Here is a 10,171-nt window from a genome sequence, read left to right on the forward strand (position 1 = left end):
TTCTTTGACTGTGGAGAGATTGTGCCTTCTGCCTCTCTGTGTTGCCCCCCGGGGGTAATTGCTGCAGACAGGTCTGTCTCGTGAGGGCAAATAGGCCTGTGTGGTCACCACACGAGAGGGAGGGGCGGGTGAGGGGTGATGTGCTCAGGTGTAATCATGCTCACTTCGTTCACAGTGGAGATGATGATGAAGAAACTCTTCATCACTGAATCATCTCAAGGTCTCACTTCTGTTTGCCTTTTTTTCCAATTATAAAGGTGTCACTGCTCCTCCTGCTCCTCCTCCTTCTTGAACCTCCTGCTCTTCTCCTCCTCCACTCCCACATTTTTATCTTTCTCTTCATCCTCCTCCTCCTCTAGTGTCTCTTCCTCTTTTAATCCTTGTCTACCTTCACCTCTTCAAGAGGAGCAGGAGTCTACTCCTCCTCCTCCTCCTCCGACTCTTCCTCCTTTCCAATCCCTCTCCGCCACCTTCACCTCTCCATCTCACCTTCTGCTGCTCCACCACACCTCCTCCTCCAGGTCCTCTTCCTCTTCATCAAAATGAACTGAACTTGAGAAACATTTTTTTCCATCTCAGACGTTTGAGGCTCATGTGCTGCAGAAAACGATCCTACACTGCTCTCTGCAGGCAGCCAGCGGCCCTGCGCGTACACACACACACACAACAAAATACAATTATAGATACATATCCATTTTGTAATGTAAAAAACCTTACAAAAACACAATTTACCAATTCCAACTAACCCCCACCCAACAAAACAAACAGGAGACCATTGACTCATTCTGTTTGGCTTTGCTATTTAAAAACAATAAAAAAATATAAATAGATTTAAAAAGTCAATCAATAATAATGAGAAACATAAAAACAAATGCATATATATCTTTTTGCTGTATACCCATTGGGGCCTTTATCATTTGGTAAACCTTTAATAAGCCACACACTTTCCTCCTGGGTTATTGGTGAATCAGGATATGTCCTTTGGGCTTCTGATCATATTGGTAGGTCCAGTTTTTCAAAACATTCTTTTCAAATTTCTCCTCATCATCACTGCTGTTTGACGTGTACAACTCCCCATGGAAAATCTTTTAAATCATTATTAATATCAATGGATTTACTCACGTTTCCCCCTGGAGCTTTTTATGCTTCAAATAAATGTATTTCCATCATTTAACAGCGTCTTGGCATTTCACGTCCTGCACCTGTAACTGAAAAAGTGTTTCAAAGTGTGAGTCGCACCTCCACTGGGGGATGCCAGAGAGCTTCAGGGGACAATGAGAAGGAATCCTGATGGAAGGTGAAAGCATGAATCATTTTATTAAAGCATTCACGTCAGTGAATTATTCTAGACGGTAGAGCAAACGTTCAGAGAGGTGATCATTGTCAAACTTTCCTCTCGTAGGTCCCACACAGTGCTGGTAGTTCAGATAACCTACACTATGGCTATAATGTATATAATAATATAGATGATAATATCACTACAGTTCATTTTGAAGGAGTGGCTGGAATCACAGCTCAGTTGATGAAGCTTCAGAGTTCTTCCTCCGTCTTCGCGCCACCTGCTGCGCCTGCACACTTCGACCCATTAGGATGGAGAGGAGGCCGGCCAGCAGGCTGAAGAAGACGGCCACGGGGGCCAGCAGGAAGGACGGTCCGTGCTGCACGCTGAGGTGGAAGGAGGGGCAACTGGAGACTCTCTGATGGAGGGCAAACTGCTCCAGAGTGTCCAAGACGTGGATCCACAGCAGGTACATGAGCAGCACAGCGAGCAGACACAGGCCTGAGGAAGGAGGGAGGAAGGAGACAGGAGGAAGGAGACATCACACACACACACACACTGCTAGATGCTGCCATCAGGCTCAAATTCTTATTCTTTAATGATATTTAAGTTTTCTTGTAAATTCCAGAGAATGTATTTATGAACTCCATAATATTTTTGAAAAATTCTCAAGTTTTCATGACAATTATTCCTCTCATAAATTCTTAGTTTTTTTATGGTTCAGCTTTGTGCCAATGCTAATAAACGAGCATTAAGTTAGTAATGTGTTTAGGGTGGTATCTGACCCAGTGTCGGTCTGCAGGCCGTTTGTTTAACCGCGACGTGTTAAACAGGTTGTTTTCTACTCCAAACTGTTGTTGATTGACACGCCGGCGCACGGTACCTGTCATTAAGAGGCTTTCATTGGGCCCCATGTTGAGTCTTTTGTCCTGGCTCAGCGGGACGGCTCGCTCAGCGGGCCTCCGCCACCCGCCAAAAATAAAAGAGAACAAACTGCGGAGTGTAATTAGTGGCAGAGATGCACTCGTGTTGACAATTTTTCAAGCTGTTCGTCACTCGGAGGCGGCGGCTCCATCTTATACGTGATGTTTGTGTAAAGCACAGGAGTCGGCCAACAGAGGGGGAACTTCCTCTAAGCTAGATATAAATATACATTATAATATGGGGCTCTTTTTGCTCGCCTTCTCTTCGTTTCTGTATTTCCAGTTGAAGTACTCTCTAAGCAGGCTGGTGGGCGGCAGGTCAGGGAAGGAGGGCCGAGGAACAGTTGTCTGGAGGCGTCTCGAGCGGTTAATCCAGCCCTGACCTTCAGAACGGACCAACATCACAAACCTCTCCTAAACAGCCGACCTCACGAGACGATGTGAGGCACTTTGAGGAAGTTTCTGCACTTTCTCAAATAATTTGGAGGATAAAGTGTGGAACAGCTGGAAGATGCGATGGTTTTATTCGACCGAGTGAAGCCGGCACAGCAGCATTGGCGCGAAGCGTCGGACTAAAACCAGTAAAAGCAAAACTCTTATACCACTAAAAAGTTTACGTGTCTCCCAGTGGGTCAACCTTTGTGTTTGCCTGCAGTCTTTTTCTGTAATGTGAAACTCCAGGTGAGAATCACCTCACACCTCCAGATGTGTGCATGCATCCTCACCACCGCACAGCTGCAGAGCTCCGCCCACTTTATACAGAACGTGATTGGTCAGCGGTCCGGCACAGACGACCACGAACGCCCCGCCCACAGTGGCCACCACGCCCGTCACCAGGAAGATGCTCCAAAAGGTCCTGAAGACTGAGGGATGCAGGAGAGAAGCGGTGAGGAGAAACGTCCAAGCTGCAGAGTAATGGTGGTGAAATGAGACTGACCGATGGCGGACGGCTGCTCGTAGGGCATTGTGGGTAAACGGCGTGACTCTGTCCACAGTTGATCGGAGGGGAAGGGGAAGAGGAAAGCTGCCTGGCACAGCTTCGATGGCGGCTGGTTCGCTGACCAGGAAACAAACAAACAGAGGAGTGAACAATTATCAATCATAGATTTACACTTATAAAGGCAGTAATGAGTTTGCCTGATTAAAAACAGGAAGAGGATCTCTTTTGTAATCAATGAGTTTGACTTGATTCAGTTTGAAATGTTTACAGACAGATGCTTGAACAGTTTCAGACTCCGCCTCCCTGACCTGCTCTTTTTATACATGAAACGAGTCCATCAAACATTCAGATCCTGTTTTTGCTTTCAGCGCCTGCAAACGTTTTTGTGTGACGCGGTGACTCACTGATCCACAGGTCCCACACCGAGTACCGACCGGAGGCAGACATGAAGGAGCATCTCCAGAAAAGACCCTCATGGAAGACCCTCGACGTCTGATCAGACCATAAGTCCTGCTGGGGAATAAAACTCGACGTGAGTGCATATCTTGCATACCGTGCATCACAAGTAGAGGTATTCAGTCTTTAACCTGAAGCTACAAGGAGTCCACAGTACTCCATGGAGCTGCTTGTATCCATGCACTATAGAACTATAAACATCAATATGCAAATATATTCCACATCTATATATAAGCATTAGCATACATAAAGGACTAGTTAAGATCTTATAGATGGAGAGGGTGTGTACCTCGCTGTGGGGGTCCTGTGGGGGTCTGCAGGACTCTGCAGCCAGCAGCCAGTACTCGGAGCCGCAGCACACCAGCATGAACAGAAGCCCGGTGGCCCCCGAGAACAAACCCAGAAAGAGCAGCAGCTGCTGCCGCTCTGTGGACCCCATTCCCCCGTCAGACCTCCGACCAGCACGAGCTCTGTGTGTGCGTGTGTGTGAGGGGGGATTGTGTTACAGCGGGGGGCTTCCACCGGCTCATAAATAGCCGAGTCAGACAGAAAGGAGGCGTGTGCAAACTTCTCCTGGTGCTTTATTGGAGCAGTGAAATCCAGATTTGGTACAGTACAAGGCTGGCCAGGATGACTGAGGTCGAGGCAACAGTGAGGGTCCCACAAACTGCACGTTCATATATTAACACCACTTCTATTTACCCCCAAAACCACATGATTAATGCATTAAAAAAACAGGAGGAAAATCAGGTTATTTAAAAACAAACAAAAAAAATAATCAGGAATTAGAATGATTGTTTCATACAACAAAAACTTGGCTGCTGGAAAAGTCCCCCAGTTTTATTTTCTTCAAGAGAATACAACACGCAGAACCCCAAACCCCCCACCACACAGAGAAGTGCATTTATCCTGATGACTGGTGACGTAGTCCGACCCTGTGAGGACGAACACAACCGAGGCACACAGAAATGAAAGAGCGATCATGAACCTACAGGTGGTCGTAAACATTTCAGGGGGCTCAGTCTCTCTCTCTCTCTCTTTTTTAAATTCCTCCTTTAACTTTTTATTCCTTTGAGGACACAGACTTCTGTTTTGGTCCACTGTCGCTCCATCAGAATCAACAGCATCCGTGCAAAGGCTCATGGGACATCCACAGCGCGTGAGGTCGTGCAGCTCCTCCTCCTCTTCCCCCCCCTCCTCCTCCTCCTCCCTACGACATGACCCCGAACACGGGATTGTGGCGGCAGATGCTGGGTCCGATCTCCTCGTAGTCCTTCTTGGTGTGGCAGACCTGGTAAAACTCGGGCTGTGGAGGCACAAACAATCCTCTCACTTCATCTTTAAAGGCGCTTCGGCACACCCGGGGGCAGCACTGGCTCCTCCACACACAAGGTCCAGGCCACGGACCGAAGGGTCGATCCTTCATCTGCTCAGAACTGCTAGACTTCACTATCAGAACCTCAAACTGCCTCTGACGGCGGATGCTATCTGGTTAGCAAGCTAGCTGCGACACAGACGGCTCCTAATGAGTTTCCTTTAATGATCCTGTTTCTGGAGTTTTCCATGAGGAGACGTGCACGGCTGCAGGGGGGCTGATGATGTGGAGCAGGAGAATACTCACAGTGGAAGCCAGCATCGATCCTCCGAACCAGACGGCGTACCTCTGCATGTGGTGGGTGATGACTTGCACATCAATGGGCTTGGGCTGCAAACACAAGACGAAGTCATTAAAAAGAAAAAAGAAAGAAAAAAAGTGCTGATTTCAACAAAGAGACTTTGCAGCATGCACGTCGTCATGGAAACCACCTTCAACTTTCCGCCACTCAGCTCCTCGCTGATCTTCAGTCGGGCGTCCACGCTTCTCTTCAGGTCCCTCTGGAGGCGCCGGCCAAAGTCCCTGAACATGGTGGAGCCTCCGGACAGCACGATGTTCTACACACACACACACACACACACACACACACACACACACACACACACACACACACACACACACACACACACACACACACACACACACACACACACACACACACACACACACACACACACACACACACACACACACACACACACACACACAAAGCACCCTCATAATGTGCACAGAGATTCTGGATTTGTTGAATTTCCAGAGTCATGTGGAAGCTGTGAAGTGAGTCAATATGTTTGGTTGAGAGTTTCATGACGTAGATGTAAGTGGGTGTTTGTGTGAACCTTGTAGAGAGGACGCCTGACGTCGATGGGGCAGTTCTGGATCACCTCGTCCACCACCTCTGAGATGGGCTGTGTGAAGTCCGGGTTGGCGAACTGGACCAGAACAGAGAGAAGAGAAACTGAAGTGACTGTAATCTGCCACCAGATGGCAGCATTTCACTACAGTGAAGACAAAACTTGATTTTGTGGCTTTTTTAGGCCCAATTCAGACGCATCTTAAGAAGTTACATCTCCAGGTAAGAAGCTGTTTCTCACTGACGTTCAAACTGAAGTTCCCTTCACCTGCACTAATGAACTGGATTCTAAGTGGTTTTTAATTGATTTTAAACTCTTTGTTTGACTGGTTTCTTCTTTCCAGGTTGGGTTTGGACAGTTCCTTCTCTAATCTGCAGAATGTTTTCTATCCTGTGGTGGTGGTGGTACCTCGGGGTGGAAGAAGATCTCGGGGCCGAGGAAGCGCTCGTAGCCTACGTCGATGGTGAACTCCTTCTTGGAGATGGCGTTGACGCCGGTGTGCTGTTTGATCCACTTGGATCCGTCTGTGTCGTACTTGTTGAACTCTTTGACGAGGTCTGGACAGACGTAGCTGAACCGCTCCTGAAAACGGCACAGCAGCCGGTGAGTTCCGGCTTTTAATCCGGCTGAAACGTCACGTTTAGAACGTCGTACGAACCTTGACGGCCTTGGCGGTCTCCAGAGACTGCTCCGGGGGGATCCCCACCTCTCGCTCCCTCAGCAGCTGCTGGATGAAGTAGGTGATGTCTCGGCCTGCGATGGGGATGTGCTTGATGCAGCTGCCGATGACGTAGCCTTCAGCCTGGAACCCAAACACAGTTTTAGATAGCAGCGATAGAAACATGTCACTAGTACATACTGTATCGTCACTATTTAGGGAAAATGTCAACAAAAATAACTCCCAACATCTATAAAAACTTTACACTTTACATCCACTACAAATTCATTGTAATAATAATTTTTAGTTAAGCAGCAAAAGCAAATGGAACGGCATTAAAATGAAATTTGCAAAAAAATGTATATTTTTTAAAGTGTATATTTCTTAAAATACAAATGAATACTTTCCATACAGTTTTATACGATTTATTTTCTGTACATACACAAAATTGTACATTATGTTTAAAACTTTTTATGGATTTTTAAATATTTCTTATTTTATATCGAATTTCTTTGAAATAATTATTTTCAAAATATATTTCTATACTTTTTTAAATATATATTTTACGTATGTGCATAGAAAATATTTTTAAATTAATTAACAAAATTTAAATCAGTGAAAATGATAAACTATAGTAACATTTCTAATCAAATATCTGTGAATCAAATATCTTCCTGAGATGGCCTGAAGATGTTGGGTGCTGAACTAGAAGGAGTCGTACCACGGGGATGACGTGGGTCACTCCGTCTCCACTGTCGATCACTGTGCCCGTCAGCGTCCGCTCGCCCACCTGCCGGGAAGTCCAGGAGGCGGCTAACGCCAGCACGGCCTGACACGAAACACAGAGAAGTGAACAATCGGACAAATCCTCCATGATGCCTTCAGGGGCGACTGGGACTTTAGGAAAAGTACCTGAACAGCGATGTAGAGCCCCGGTACGTTGAAGGACTCAAACATGATCTCTGCTGTGTACTCTCGGTTCTCCGGTGTGTTGAGGGGAGGTTCTGTCTGCACACACACACACAAACAAACGTGAGGATATACACCTCAACTGTGCCACAGTTCCCTCGGCTCCCACCAACAGGAAGTGGTGGTCTTACCAACAGGAAGTAGTGGTCTTCAGGTTCTGCCCGCAGGTACTTGAAGATGATCTGCTCCATGAAGCGCTCCATCAGGTCCCAGTCCTCCACGATCCCGTGACGGATCGGCCACTGTCAATGGCAGAAAGGGGGCGGGGCTTACAACTGATGCCACTCGTTGGCTGGGGAATCAGGCAACTCCCCTTACTTTTAAAAACAAACAGTTATTGTATGAAAATCGATAAAAATTTGTATTTGAATGAAAATCAGGTTCAATATCAGTTGGTTTTGCTTAAAACTTAGTAAAGTTTTGTTTTTGTATAAAAACAAAGTACATTTTTATGTTCATGGTGAAAAATAGGTAAAGTTATAAAACCAAATTAAAACTTTTTTTCGTTGTAACAAGCAGTTATAGATTTCTGTTTTCAAAATCAAACCCTTTATGCATCATGGTGAGAACTGTGAGAAATGGATTTGTATTTTGGTGAAAATCCTTTCAATTTGATGTTTTTGGTTTAAACTAAATAAAACTTTAAGGAAAAACCGTAGATAGAACTTGTTTTCAGAGACAAATATTTTAACCTTTTGGATGATGCAGATAATTTTTTTTAGATGAACTTGTTTCATTTTAATGAAACCAGATAAAATTATACTGACAAGACTCGGACAAAGTCAGGACAAATAATAATAAAAAAACAACACAGGGAGTTTCAAAAGAAGGGAAAGGGAACAACTTCAGTGTGAAAATGATCAGAATGAATTAAAAGTGTTTTCTGCCACACATTAGGAAAGAAATATAACATAATGCAGTTTTCTTGGTGCGTTACCTTTGTTGCATAAGAGGGTTTGTCGATGGCTTCGTCCCCAATGAAGAAGTCCAGGTCGTCCACGCCCCTCATCATGCGGCGCTGCGCCTGGTCGCCCACCTTCGCCGACTCTTTGATGGCGATACCTGGAGACATCCAGAGGAAACTCACAGAAAACTTCCTGGAAAGCATTAATACTGACACAAAGTGTGTGTTTCACTCACATGAGGGAATGATAAACTGTGGTTCTGTGTTTCCTGCATAGCCGAGCTTTGTGTACCTGAAACAAAACAAAAATACAGACTCAAATTCACAAACACATTGGGCTGTAAGGATATATAGGATCATATTTTTCATATCGTTAGTTTCTTCTTTAATACAAACAAGCCAAATAAAACCAAACCAAAAATACCAGATGTAATTTTGCTTTTTTTTTTTAAAGATATAAACATTTTCCCCAATTTTTTTTTGTTACAATCAGCTTTTTGTCATGTACAAATCGCAATATGTATTCCGCTATTTGAATTTTGAGTGAGTAAATATGTAAAGTTTTTCCAATGCATTCGACTTTTACAGCGTTCTGAAAAATACATGCATCTACTGCGAATATAACATAATATTATAGTAGTATAGGACACATTTAATCAAACTACTTAATTATTATTTAAGGGCATTTATTTAGAAATACCTTCCTGGAGCATAACATTGGAATTTCGTACAGACTGAATATCAAAACAAGAAATCTATAAATATTTAATAAAGTAAACAAGTGAAGGGATTCAACTGAACCTCGAGAATCCAGCTGCATTTTTAGACAAATTTAGAGTCATTAAATAATGAGTGTAAAGTATACTGAGTGAGTTCATCAGTTGGTTTTTCAGATAATTAGTCATTGAGCTTCTCGTTGCCAATTCAGGAAGTAACATGAGCTTCTGTGGCTAACAGCGGATACTTCCACTGGACCAGTAGCGAAGGGAGTATCAACACAGCCCAGTTAAATGGGTCCAGCACTGTTTTCTGTTGAAATGTGTCCGGTTTGAAAGCCAGAGGATAGTTTATTCTGAGAAACATTGCAGCTGTGAATAACCACAGGCAGCAGGGCGTTAGCCGCGACGCTGACGGAGGCTAAAGCTAACAGCTAACGGCGCCCTTCTCTCACCCCGTGCCGCAGTCCACAACACAAGCCGGGAGCCGACCAGCCATGATCACTGTCCCTCCGTGTATCGACCCGCAGAGAAGCGCTTCAGGAGTCCGGTTCAAGGTCCGGTTCGGGCGGTGCTGTCGGTTGTGGAGCCGCTACGGCTGCAATGGACGGAGGGGCGCTTCCTGGTTCTGTTCCGCTTCTTCGAGTGCAGAGTCAGCAGTTCTGAGGTGACATCATCGCCCCCAGGCGGCATGAACGTGTTACTGCATGTCTACGTTCATAATCCGAATCATGAAGCAGCACGGCGCCCCCGGTGGGAGGAGAATATTACTGCAGGTGTAAATTACAACCTGGATCATGAAGCAGCACAGCGCCCCACGCGGCTGGAGAATACTACTGCAGGTTAAAACGACACTGTAACTCAAATAAAAACAATTATATTTCACGTCTGTAAAAACCGTTTAGAAAATTCGAATTATAAAACAGAAGATACTTGAATACGATAGTAAAGAACCCATTTTTTATTTTTTTAAATTTAAAGAACAAAGACTGTGCATCAAATGATGGGTACTCACCACCTGTAATCACAAGAGGGCGCTACAGCTCTAAATTCTGCAGAAACTATTTCTAGGCATGTTTTTTCCCCCCCAAATGTTT

General features: G+C 45.0%; 2 protein-coding genes across 3 annotated transcripts; both read right to left on the reverse strand.

Moving 5' to 3' along the window:
• Nucleotides 1–1,364: 1,364 nt before the first annotated feature.
• LOC308147650 (transmembrane protein 182-like) lies at nucleotides 1,365–4,160 on the reverse strand. Of its 2 annotated transcripts, none has more exons than XM_080519933.1 (5): nucleotides 3,888–4,160; nucleotides 3,547–3,652; nucleotides 3,140–3,259; nucleotides 2,928–3,065; nucleotides 1,365–1,780 (listed from the first exon to the last, which is right to left on the reverse strand). In XM_080519933.1, exons 1-5 carry the CDS (start codon nucleotides 4,035–4,037, stop codon nucleotides 1,509–1,511), a joined length of 786 nt encoding a protein of 261 aa, XP_080376059.1. In that variant the 5' UTR covers nucleotides 4,038–4,160; the 3' UTR covers nucleotides 1,365–1,508. The 2 variants fall into 2 exon arrangements, with proteins under 2 accessions (XP_080376059.1, XP_080376058.1); XM_080519932.1 differs by having other exon boundaries at nucleotides 3,547–3,655.
• Nucleotide 4,161: 1 nt separating this feature from the next.
• Nucleotides 4,162–9,706, reverse strand: LOC308147649 (actin-related protein 3-like). The gene is made up of 12 exons (XM_080519931.1): nucleotides 9,530–9,706; nucleotides 8,595–8,650; nucleotides 8,392–8,516; nucleotides 7,586–7,696; nucleotides 7,398–7,493; nucleotides 7,207–7,314; nucleotides 6,486–6,629; nucleotides 6,236–6,409; nucleotides 5,813–5,905; nucleotides 5,405–5,530; nucleotides 5,220–5,303; nucleotides 4,162–4,904 (listed from the first exon to the last, which is right to left on the reverse strand). The coding sequence occupies exons 1-12, from the start codon at nucleotides 9,571–9,573 to the stop codon at nucleotides 4,809–4,811; spliced, it is 1,257 nt and encodes a 418-aa protein (XP_080376057.1). The 5' UTR covers nucleotides 9,574–9,706; the 3' UTR covers nucleotides 4,162–4,808.
• Between the last annotated feature and the right edge of the window lie 465 nt (nucleotides 9,707–10,171).

Source organism: Blennius ocellaris (assembly GCF_963422515.1).
Source record: "Blennius ocellaris genome assembly, chromosome: 24".
Taxonomy (NCBI): domain Eukaryota; kingdom Metazoa; phylum Chordata; class Actinopteri; order Blenniiformes; family Blenniidae; genus Blennius; species Blennius ocellaris.

Bases quoted from the DNA above. Each gene is read 5' to 3' on its own strand.
- LOC308147650 (XM_080519932.1), bottom strand. From the start codon at position 4,037: ATGGGGTCCACAGAGCGGCAGCAGCTGCTGCTCTTTCTGGGTTTGTTC. The intron at 3,260-3,546 runs GTGAGTCACCGC...TTTCCTGGTCAG, and splicing joins GGTGTGGGACCTGTGGATCA to CGAACCAGCCGCCATCGAAG. The intron at 3,066-3,139 runs GTCAGTCTCATT...TGCATCCCTCAG, and splicing joins CGAGCAGCCGTCCGCCATCG to TCTTCAGGACCTTTTGGAGC.
- LOC308147649 (XM_080519931.1), bottom strand. From the start codon at position 9,573: ATGGCTGGTCGGCTCCCGGCTTGTGTTGTGGACTGCGGCACGGG. The intron at 7,494-7,585 runs GTAAGACCACCA...GTGTGTGTGCAG, and splicing joins AAGACCACTACTTCCTGTTG to ACAGAACCTCCCCTCAACAC. The intron at 7,315-7,397 runs GTACTTTTCCTA...GTTTCGTGTCAG, and splicing joins GGCTCTACATCGCTGTTCAG to GCCGTGCTGGCGTTAGCCGC.